Here is a 12,674-nt window from a genome sequence, read left to right on the forward strand (position 1 = left end):
AAAAGAGCAATTACGTCATGTAAAATTATTCAAGGCTTTTATTTTGAAATTTTCAGAATGCTTCATTTCAAAGGGCCAAACTAATACCACGTGTAACAGTGCTTTGGATGAAAAAGTCAAATAAAGCCAAAAAGAGCAATTACCTGATGTAAAAATATTCAAGGCTTTTATTTTGAAATTATTATTATGCTCCATTTTAAAGTTCCAAACTAATCCCATGTGTAACAGTGCTTTGGATGAAAAAGTCATATAAAGCCAAAAACAGCAATTACCTGATGTAAAAATATTCAAGGCTTTTATTTTGAAATTTTCAGTATGCTTCATTTCAAAGTTCCAAAGTAATCCCATGTGTAACAGTGCTTTGGATGAAAACGTCAAATAAAGCCAAAAACAGCAATTACCTGATGTAAAAATATTCAAGGCTTTTATTTTGAAATTATTATTATGCTCCATTTTAAAGTTCCGAACTAATCCCATGTGTAACATTGCTTTGGATGAAAAAGTCATATACGGCCAAAAAGAGCAATTACTTCATGTAAAATATTCAAGGCTTTTATTTTGAAATTTTCAGTATGCTTCATTTTAAAGTTCTGAACTAATACCACGTGTAAGAGTGCTTTGGATGAAAAAGTCAAATAAAGCCAAAAAGAGCAATTACGTCATGTAAAAATATTCAAGGCTTTTATTTTGAAACTTTTGTTAAGCTTCATTTCAAAGGGCCAAACTAATACCACGTGTAACAGTGCTTTGGATGAAAAAGTCAAATAAAGCCAAAAAGAGCAATTACATGATGTAAAAATATTCAAGGCTTTAATTTTGAAATTTTTGTTAATATTCATTTCAAAGGGCCAAACTAATACCATGTGTAACAGTGCTTTGGATGAAAAAGTCAAATAAAGCCAAAAAGAGCAATTACGTCATGTAAAAATATTCAAGGCTTTTATTTTGAAATTTGCAGGATGCTTCATTTCAAAGGGCCAAACTAATCCCATGCGTAATAGTCCTTCGGTTAAAATAGTTATATAATGCTCAAAACACAAGTAGCTGATGTAAAAATATTCAAGGCTTTTATTTTGAAATTTTTGTTAAGCTTCATTTTAAAGGGCCAAACTAATACCATGTGTAACAGTGCTTTGGATGAAAAAGTCAAATAAAGCCAAAAAAGAGCAATTACGTCATGTAAAAATATTCAGGGCTTTTATTGTGAAATTTTCAATATGCTTAATTTTAAAGTGTAAAACTAATCCCATGTGTAACAGTTACTGAGTTAAATCAGTTATATACAGCCCAAAGCAGCAAGTAGTTGTAAAGGCCAGTTCTCAGTCCTGATCTGTTTCAACTGAGGATAGATAGAACTACAACGATGCGTATTCGTAGTCCTAACCAGCAGCCAATAGCCTCTTGAGTTCCGTTGCTATGGCAAATAATGGTCTCAGCAGGTGTGAGCTCTGAGCTGTGAGCTCTCAAACACACAAGTGTGTTTGAGCAAACACACTTTACTGAAAAAAAGCATTGGAAACAAATCCTTCTTGTTCGGGAACCGTAATACATATTCGAAAAGCGTTTTAAGCGTATGACAGTTCAATGTGTCTTCTGCGATAGTCCCGAGATTCATATCTGTACCTCACTCAGAGCATTTACAGTGATGAGAGAAAGAAATGTTGTGCCCAGATATGAACCGAGGTCGGCTGTCACTCTAATATGAGCAAAAATGAGAAACTTTGGGTCGCTTAGAGGCAAATTGTGGACAAACCATAACTGGTATCGACGAGCCGTCTTCACTTTCGAAGAGATCACAGACGTATCTACAAAATGAAATTTGAATGGCATTTCTAGGTGAATTTGTGACGACACAGCAAATCCTCAAAAATAGGGTATTTCTAGGATTTTTCCCATTGAGTTATAATGGGGTTTTTTTCGTAGTTTTTTGCGAATTATGTCGCCATGTTAATCCCGAATCCCACCAAAAGTAATAGCTGGAATGGCGTGAATTTTCTGCACGTTTTGATACCTCTTTTGTAGGTGTGCACGCAGCGGTATGAGCCGCATTAACGGTTACGGATGAAAAATAAAGAATAATAGAAAATTTCGGAAGAAATTTAGACGGGGCCTGCCAAGGCGCGCCCGTGGGGTTCGGGCCCGGCGTCGTCGCGCCACAAATCGGCGTCGACGCCAAAGAACGCCGCGACGTCACCAGTGGCACGCGGAGAACCGCAAGAACGTTAAGCGAGGCGGACGTGCACCGTTCGGTACGATTTAAAATGTTGTCAAGGCTTTTATTTTGGAAGTTTCAGTATGCTTCATTTCAAAGGGCCAAACTAATCCCATGCGTAATAGTCCTTGGGTTAAAATAGTTATATAATGCTCAAAACACAAGTAGCTGATGTAAAAGTATTCAAGGCTTTTATTTTGAAATTTTCAGTATGCTTCATTTTAAAGTTCTGAACTAATACCACGTGTAAGAGTGCTTTGGATGAAAAAGTCAAATAAAGCCAAAAAGAGCAATTACGTCATGTAAAAATATTCAAGGCTTTTATTTTGAAATTTTCAGTATGCTTCATTTCAAAGGGCCAAACTAATACCATGTGTAACAGTGCTTTGGATGAAAAAGTCAAATAAAGCCAAAAAGAGCAATTACATGATGTCAAAATATTCAAGGCTTTTATTTTGAAATTTTTGTTAATCTTCATTTCAAAGGGCCAAACTAATACCATGTGTAACAGTGCTTTGGATGAAAAAGTCATACAAAGCCAAAAACAGCAATTGCATGATGTAAAAATATTCAAGGCTTTTATTTTGAAATTATTACTTTGCTCCATTTTAAAGTTCCAAACTAATCCCATGTGTAACAGTGCTGTGGATGAAAAAGTCATATACGGCCAAAAAAAGCAATTACATGATGTAAAAATATTCAAGGCTTTTATTTTGAAATTTTCAGTATGCTTCATTTCAGAGGGCCAAACTAATACCACGTGTAACAGTGCTTTGGATGAAAAAGTCACATAAAGCCAAAAACAGCAATTACCTGATGTAAAAATATTCAAGGCTTTTATTTTGAAATTATTATTATGCTCCATTTTAAAGTTCCGAACTAATCCCATGTGTAAGAGTGCTTTGGATGAAAAAGTCAAATAAAGCCAAAAAGAGCAATTACGTCATGTAAAAATATTCAAGGCTTTTATTTTGAAACTTTTGTTAAGCTTCATTTCAAAGGGCCAAACTAATACCACGTGTAACAGTGCTTTGGATGAAAAAGTCAAATAAAGCCAAAAAGAGCAATTACATGATGTAAAAATATTCAAGGCTTTTATTTTGAAATTTTTGTTAATATTCATTTCAAAGGGCCAAACTAATACCATGTGTAACAGTGCTTTGGATGAAAAAGTCACATAAAGCCAAAAACAGCAATTACCTGATGTAAAAATATTCAAGGCTTTTATTTTGAAATTATTATTATGCTCCATTTTAAAGTTCCGAACTAATCCCATGTGTAACATTGCTTCGGATGAAAAAGTCATATACGGCCAAAAAGAGCAATTACGTCATGTAAAATATTCAAGGCTTTTATTTTGAAATTATTATTCTCCATTTTAAAGTTCCAAACTAATCCCATGTGTAACATTGCTTTGGATGAAAAAGTCATATACGGCCAAAAAAAGCAATTACCTGATGTAAAAATATTCAAGGCTTTTATTTTGAAATTATTATTATTCTCCATTTTAAAGTTCCAAAGTAATCCCATGTGTAACAGTGCTTTGGATGAAAACGTCAAATAAAGCCAAAAACAGCAATTACCTGATGTAAAACTATTCAAGGCTTTTATTTTGAAATTATTATTATTCTCCATTTTAAAGTTCCAAAGTAATCCCATGTGTAACAGTGCTTTGGATGAAAACGTCAAATAAAGCCAAAAACAGCAATTACCTGATGTAAAAATATTCAAGGCTTTTATTTTGAAATTATTATTCTCCATTTTAAAGTTCCAAACTAATCCCATGTGTAACATTGCTTTGGATGAAAAAGTCATATACGGCCAAAAAAAGCAATTACCTGATGTAAAAATATTCAAGGCTTTTATTTTGAAATTATTATTATTCTCCATTTTAAAGTTCCAAAGTAATCCCATGTGTAACAGTGCTTTGGATGAAAACGTCAAATAAAGCCAAAAACAGCAATTACCTGATGTAAAACTATTCAAGGCTTTTATTTTGAAATTATTATTATGCTCCATTTTAAAGTTCCAAACTAATCCCATGTGTAACAGTTACTGAGTTAAATCAGTTATATACAGCCCATAGCAGCAGTAGTTCTAAAGGCCAGTTCTCAGTCCTGATCTGTTTCAACTGAGGATAGATAGAACTACAGCGATGCGTATTCGTAGTCCAAATCAGCAGCCAATAGCCTCTTGAGTTCCGTTGCTATGGCAAATAATGGTCTCAGCAGGTGTGAGCTCTGAGCTGTGAGCTCTCAAACACACAAGTGTGTTTGAGCAAACACACTTTACTGAAAAAAAGCATTGGAAACAAATCCTTCTTGTTCGGGAACCGTAATACATATTCGAAAAGCGTTTCGAGCGTATGACAGTTCAATGTGTCTTCTGCGATAGTCCCGAGATTCATATCTGTACCTCACTCAGAGCATTTACAGTGATGAGAGAAAGAAATGTTGTGCCCAGATCTGAACCGAGATCGGCTGTCACTGTAATTTCAGCAAAAATGAGAAAGTTTGGGTCGCTTAGAGGCAAATTGTGGACAAACCGTAACTGGTATCGACGAGCCGTCTTCACTTTCGAAGAGATCACAGACGTATCTACAAAATGAAATTTGAATGGCATTTCTAGGTGAATTTGTGACGACACAGCAAATCCTCAAAAATAGGGTATTTCTAGGATTTTTCCCATTGAGTTATAATGGGGTTTTTTTCGTAGTTTTTTGCGAATTATGTCGCCACGTTAAGCCCAAATCCCACCACAAGTAATAGCTCCAATGGCGTGAATTTTCTGCACGTTTTGATACCTCATTTGTAGGTGTGCACCCAGCGGTACGAGCCGCATTAACGGTTACGGAAGAAAAATAAAGAATTATAATAATATTAAAGAGACACTTTGTTGGGTGTAGAGTAATAGGTTCCTGCCATTGCTTTGCATGGCAGGCCCCAATAATAATAACTAGAAAATTTCGGAAGAAATTTAGCCGGGGCCTGCCAAGGCGCGCCCGTCGGGCATGGTCCCGGCGTCGTCGCGCCACAAATCGGCGTCGACGCCAAAGGACGCCGCGACGTGATCAGTGGCACGCGGAGAACCGCAAGAACGTTAAGCGAGGCGGACGTGCACCGTTCGGTACGATTTAAAATGTTGTCAAGGCTTTTATTTTGGAAGTTTTGTTAACCTTCATTTCAAAGGGCCAAACTAATCCCATGCGTAATAGTCCTTGGGTTAAAATAGTTATATAATGCTCAAAACACAAGTAGCTGATGTAAAAATATTCAAGGCTTTTATTTTGAAATTTTCAGTATGCTTCATTTCAAAGGGCCAAACTAATACCACGTGTAACAGTGCTTTGGATGAAAAAGTCAAATAAAGCCAAAAAGAGCAATTACGTCATGTAAAATTATTCAAGGCTTTTATTTTGAAATTTTCAGAATGCTTCATTTCAAAGGGCCAAACTAATACCACGTGTAACAGTGCTTTGGATGAAAAAGTCAAATAAAGCCAAAAAGAGCAATTACCTGATGTAAAAATATTCAAGGCTTTTATTTTGAAATTATTATTATGCTCCATTTTAAAGTTCCAAACTAATCCCATGTGTAACAGTGCTTTGGATGAAAAAGTCATATAAAGCCAAAAACAGCAATTACCTGATGTAAAAATATTCAAGGCTTTTATTTTGAAATTATTATTATTCTCCATTTTAAAGTTCCAAAGTAATCCCATGTGTAACAGTGCTTTGGATGAAAACGTCAAATAAAGCCAAAAACAGCAATTACCTGATGTAAAAATATTCAAGGCTTTTATTTTGAAATTATTATTATGCTCCATTTTAAAGTTCCGAACTAATCCCATGTGTAACATTGCTTTGGATGAAAAAGTCATATACGGCCAAAAAGAGCAATTACTTCATGTAAAATATTCAAGGCTTTTATTTTGAAATTTTCAGTATGCTTCATTTTAAAGTTCTGAACTAATACCACGTGTAAGAGTGCTTTGGATGAAAAAGTCAAATAAAGCCAAAAAGAGCAATTACGTCATGTAAAAATATTCAAGGCTTTTATTTTGAAACTTTTGTTAAGCTTCATTTCAAAGGGCCAAACTAATACCACGTGTAACAGTGCTTTGGATGAAAAAGTCAAATAAAGCCAAAAAGAGCAATTACATGATGTAAAAATATTCAAGGCTTTTATTTTGAAATTTTTGTTAATATTCATTTCAAAGGGCCAAACTAATACCATGTGTAACAGTGCTTTGGATGAAAAAGTCAAATAAAGCCAAAAAGAGCAATTACGTCATGTAAAAATATTCAAGGCTTTTATTTTGAAATTATTATTATTCTCCATTTTAAAGTTCCAAAGTAATCCCATGTGTAACAGTGCTTTGGATGAAAACGTCAAATAAAGCCAAAAACAGCAATTACCTGATGTAAAAATATTCAAGGCTTTTATTTTGAAATTATTATTATGCTCCATTTTAAAGTTCCGAACTAATCCCATGTGTAACAGTGCTTTGGATGAAAAAGTCATATAAAGCCAAAAACAGCAATTACCTGATGTAAAAATATTCAAGGCTTTTATTTTGAAATTATTATTATTCTCCATTTTAAAGTTCCAAAGTAATCCCATGTGTAACAGTGCTTTGGATGAAAACGTCAAATAAAGCCAAAAACAGCAATTACCTGATGTAAAAATATTCAAGGCTTTTATTTTGAAATTATTATTATGCTCCATTTTAAAGTTCCGAACTAATCCCATGTGTAACATTGCTTTGGATGAAAAAGTCATATACGGCCAAAAAGAGCAATTACTTCATGTAAAATATTCAAGGCTTTTATTTTGAAATTTTCAGTATGCTTCATTTTAAAGTTCTGAACTAATACCACGTGTAAGAGTGCTTTGGATGAAAAAGTCAAATAAAGCCAAAAAGAGCAATTACGTCATGTAAAAATATTCAAGGCTTTTATTTTGAAACTTTTGTTAAGCTTCATTTCAAAGGGCCAAACTAATACCACGTGTAACAGTGCTTTGGATGAAAAAGTCAAATAAAGCCAAAAAGAGCAATTACATGATGTAAAAATATTCAAGGCTTTTATTTTGAAATTTTTGTTAATATTCATTTCAAAGGGCCAAACTAATACCATGTGTAACAGTGCTTTGGATGAAAAAGTCAAATAAAGCCAAAAAGAGCAATTACGTCATGTAAAAATATTCAAGGCTTTTATTTTGAAACTTTTGTTAAGCTTCATTTCAAAGGGCCAAACTAATACCACGTGTAACAGTGCTTTGGATGAAAAAGTCAAATAAAGCCAAAAAGAGCAATTACGTCATGTAAAATTATTCAAGGCTTTTATTTTGAAATTTTCAGTATGCTTCATTTCAAAGGGCCAAACTAATACCACGTGTAACAGTGCTTTGGATGAAAAAGTCAAATAAAGCCAAAAAGAGCAATTACCTGATGTAAAAATATTCAAGGCTTTTATTTTGAAATTATTATTATGCTCCATTTTAAAGTTCCAAACTAATCCCATGTGTAACAGTGCTTTGGATGAAAAAGTCATATAAAGCCAAAAACAGCAATTACCTGATGTAAAAATATTCAAGGCTTTTATTTTGAAATTATTATTATTCTCCATTTTAAAGTTCCAAACTAATCCCATGTGTAACATTGCTTTGGATGAAAAAGTCATATACGGCCAAAAAAAGCAATTACCTGATGTAAAAATATTCAAGGCTTTTATTTTGAAATTATTATTATTCTCCATTTTAAAGTTCCAAAGTAATCCCATGTGTAACAGTGATTTGGATGAAAACGTCAAATAAAGCCAAAAACAGCAATTACCTGATGTAAAAATATTCAAGGCTTTTATTTTGAAATTATTATTCTCCATTTTAAAGTTCCAAACTAATCCCATGTGTAACATTGCTTTGGATGAAAAAGTCATATACGGCCAAAAAAAGCAATTACCTGATGTGAAAATATTCAAGGCTTTTATTTTGAAATTATTATTCTCCATTTTAAAGTTCCAAAGTAATCCCATGTGTAACAGTGCTTTGGATGAAAACGTCAAATAAAGCCAAAAACAGCAATTACCTGATGTAAAAATATTCAAGGCTTTTATTTTGAAATTATTATTATGCTCCATTTTAAAGTTCCAAACTAATCCCATGTGTAACAGTTACTGAGTTAAATCAGTTATATACAGCCCATAGCAGCAGTAGTTCTAAAGGCCAGTTCTCAGTCCTGATCTGTTTCAACTGAGGATAGATAGAACTACAGTGATGCGTATTCGTAGTCCTAACCAGCAGCCAATAGCCTCTTGAGTTCCGTTGCTATGGCAAATAATGGTCTCAGCAGGTGTGAGCTCTGAGCTGTGAGCTCTCAAACACACAAGTGTGTTTGAGCAAACACACTTTACTGAAAAAAAGCATTGGAAACAAATCCTTCTTGTTCGGGAACCGTAATACATATTCGAAAAGCGTTTCGAGCGTATGACAGTTCAATGTGTCTTCTGCGATAGTCCCGAGATTCATATCTGTACCTCACTCAGAGCATTTACAGCGATGAGAGAAAGAAATGTTGTGCCCATATCTGATCCGAGGTCGGCTGTCACTCTAATATGAGCAAAAATGAGAAACTTTGGGTCGCTTAGAGGCAAATTGTGGACAAACCATAACTGGTATCGACGAGCCGTCTTCACTTTCGAAGAGATCACAGACGTATCTACAAAATGAAATTTGAATGGCATTTCTAGGTGAATTTGTGACGACACAGCAAATCCTCAAAAATAGGGTATTTCTAGGATTTTTCCCATTGAGTTATAATGGGGTTTTTTTCGTAGTTTTTTGCGAATTATGTCGCCACGTTAAGCCCAAATCCCACCAGAAGTAATAGCTCCAATGGCGTGAATTTTCTGCACGTTTTGATACCTCATTTGTAGGTGTGCACCCAGCGGTATGAGCCGCATTAACGGTTACGGAAGAAAAATAAAGTTCTATAATAATAATAATAATAATATTAAAGAGACGCTTCTCTCCGACAATAGTAATAGGTTCCTGCCATTGCTTTGCATGGCAGGCCCCAATAATAATAAAGAAACTTTTCTTGGGAGAATAGCAATAGGTTCCTGCCATTGCTTTGCATGGCAGGCCCCAATAAACAGTACAGATACAATAGGCCTTCGCAGCGCTTTGCTGCTCGGGCCTAATAATAATAATAATAAACAGCACAGATACAATAGGCCTTCGCAGCGCTTTGCTGCTCGGGCCTAATAAACTTTAATTTTGTAAAGATCAGTTAGCCTCAGTGCATTGTAAGCCTGGCGGGCCACCAGGCTTTATTTGCTCCCACCAGCCTAAGCGTAAAAAATTATATTTATTTTAATTCCATTTTAATAATGTCTTCTTTTTTTAAATTAAGCTTTATTAATCTTTAAGCAGGTAAATTTGCATTATAATAGCATTATTAATGTATTACTTGTAAATAGATTAAACAAAATATCGTTTATCACAATTATTTCTGGGACAATTTATCGTCCAAGAATCTATGTTACTGTGACAGGCAGGCGCCTTTTCTGAAATTTAAAATAAAAACATGTAGGAACTGTGTGAAGACAAATGACTTTGTGTCTGTTTTGCGTTTGTCCAGCGGTGAAGGAGGCGGCGGTGCAGAGGAGACACAACCTGTACAGAGACAGCATCGTTCTGACCAACAGCGACCCCAACCTGCACCTCCTGGAGGAAACCCCGCCGGTGGACTGGGGCGCCAAGTTCGGATCCGACGGTGGAGAAGAAAAGGGATTCAGAGGCAGACGTAAGCAAGTGGTCTCCATGATCCAGCTGGAGGGGCTGCCCATCCCGTACGAGTCCTGCCTTGAGGTCCCGGGGGTGGAACTCATTCCCGAGGAGGACGGGGACGTTGCCGAGGACGACAGAGAGGAAAACGAGGAGAACCCAGGTCAGTTCGAGGACCCCAAGTCTCCCGACAGCGTGAACCAAATCAGAGACCTGATCAACCCGGTGGTGGAGGTGGCTCTGCCGGATCCAGAAGAGGACGCCACCACCGGGACGGAGACCACCAACGGCACCATCACCATGGAGGACGGGCTGCAGGAGGAAGTGACGCACGTCACCACCATTGTGGGCGACAACATCAGCAAGTCCAAGTCCATCATGGAGCACCTGATGGGCAGCAGGAAGCAGAAGGAGCTGCAAGACGAAGCGGCCATCCAGAGAGCCATCGAGGAGATGGAGATGGCGGTGCAGGAGGAGGACAGCGAACCGGCGAGCGAACAGGAAGCGAGCGAACAGGAAGCGAGTGAACACGCAACAGAAGCCTCCGACTCAGAGTCTCAGCCGCTAGCAACGGACTGCAGCTCAAGTAACGACGACAGCGGCTTCCAGTCCCCGACCAACGAGGCCGAGGCCGAAACGATCACCAACGGTCCGGACCAAACGGCCGACCCGGTGGACGTGGAACTGCTGCTAGCATAGAAAACTGTAAAAACCCAAAACCCGATGAGAAAATAGAAATTTATTTATTAATGTGTTCGTCAGACATTTAACAAAAAATAATCGTTAGAATAAAGAAAGTTAAATTCCTACCTGAGTGAAGTCTAACAAAATTTGTGTCAAACGTTTGTGCAGCAAAATTCTTTGTTTGTGCCGCTATCATTGTAATGTTAATGTTTCCAGAGGTCATGAAGGGTCAACCAATCCCCACCTTCTTCAAAACAGACTAAATCTGTCAATTAACTCGACTACATTTATTCCAGATTGTGCAGCAAACAATTCTGTTAGTGCTGCTTTTGTTTTGAAGATATTATTGAAAGTTTAAAGGTCAATCAGGCCACCCCATGTTACCCAAATCTAAGAGAATTGGTGTCAAATGTTTGTGCCGCTATAATTTCAAAGATATTAATAGAAGACTCTCCAGAGGTCAACCACTCCCTCATTCATATTCACAAAAATCAAAACAAATTTGGTGTCAAACAACTCAGATATATTTGTGCTGCTTTGTGCAGCAAAAAGGTGCTGCTTTTAGTTTGAAGATATTATTGAAAATTTAAAGGTCAGTTTTACCCAAATCTGACAAAACTGGTGTCAAATGTTTGCGCTACATTTGTGGAGTGAAAACTTTGATTTGTGTCGCTATATATATTTTAAAGGTATTAATAGAAAACAAATTTGGTGTCAACTCAGCTACGTTTGTGCCGCTTTTGCTTTGAAGATATTAATGATGACCTCTGGAAACGTTTTTATTAACATATTTAAAATGATAGCAGCACAAACAAAACATTTTACTGCACAAACTCACCAATTTTGTCAACTTCACCCAGGTTAAATTCATCATCTGCAAACATTTTATCACATTGTTTTAACCAGCTTGCTTCATTCGACTGTAAATGTGTGCGTCTGACCAGCAGGGGGCGCTACAGCAACAGCTGAGAACCTCCTGTATTTTCTTTGTTTCAACACAATTATTGATCTTCTAAGGTAATCAGCAACATCTATTTTAAATACATGAACGTGTTTATAGTAAATACATTGAGTTAAATATGATTTTTTTTTTATTTAATGTTTTTGTTTAATACTTTTATAATCTCATGGGGTTTGTAACCTGTCATGATGTTGTAAAGCTGATTTCATTCGCTCATATTAACGGGATCATAGCGGTGATTATCAAACTGTACGCTACTCTATCAGTTATTTAAATAAAGGTTTGTAGTTTTGTGTATTTCTCAAGAGGTAAAACTTAATTAGAACTGGTGATGGCATTAATTATGCATCATTTGGAAAGCAGTTTGTCTAAAGGCCAATAATGTTCTATAAACTCAGCTATCAAAACCATTTATAAAACTCATTTAAATGTTAATTAACCAAAATATCATCCAGCCACATTTCATACAGTACAAAGTAAATATTTATCTATAACTGAAACGAGTCTGTCAGCAGTCCAGGTTAGGATGGAGGGTCCAATTCCAGTTTAACTCCACAATGAAGTTACTAAGTAACAAGCCAGAATATCTTCATTAAAATTACATTTAAATATTTTTTAATTGTCAAATCATTACTCCAGTCACTTTTATAATGGCCACATTGGAGATAGACACTAAAGGGCATTTAATAATTGCAACTAACAATTATTAATCAATTAATAATAATAATAAAGTTGGCACATTCTGCAGATTTGTCATGTAACCACATAAGATCTTTTATACAATATTATAAATACATTAAAGGATGCAAGTAAGAAAACACTGTATTGGCTAAATTGAAAGAAAGTATTTCTTTAGTGAACGTTTTGTACCAAAGAATGCATCTGCAGCTAAAAATACTTTTAACATGTGAAAAGCTCATCTCTTTCTGCTGGAAACAAAGTTGAGTAGAAACAGGCTTAATCTGATTGTTTGGGTTAATTGATTATTTTTTTATTATTATTATTTGAACCAAGTGAAGATAAAACTATG

The 12,674-nt window shown here is 35.8% G+C and overlaps 1 protein-coding gene across 1 annotated transcript in view; it reads left to right on the forward strand.

The window, feature by feature from the left end:
- Window positions 1-11,941, forward strand: part of LOC102236024 (niban-like protein 1) — a 70,492-nt gene extending 58,551 nt beyond the window's left edge. The window contains exon 14 of the mRNA XM_023338249.1: window positions 9,854-11,941. Within this exon, the coding sequence (XP_023194017.1) occupies window positions 9,854-10,698 (845 nt within the window). The 3' untranslated portion in view covers window positions 10,699-11,941. The remainder of the gene's footprint in view (window positions 1-9,853) is intronic.
- Window positions 11,942-12,674: the final 733 nt, after the last annotated feature.

This window comes from Xiphophorus maculatus, chromosome 8 (genome assembly GCF_002775205.1).
Source record: "Xiphophorus maculatus strain JP 163 A chromosome 8, X_maculatus-5.0-male, whole genome shotgun sequence".
In the NCBI taxonomy this organism is placed as follows: Eukaryota; Metazoa; Chordata; class Actinopteri; order Cyprinodontiformes; family Poeciliidae; genus Xiphophorus; species Xiphophorus maculatus.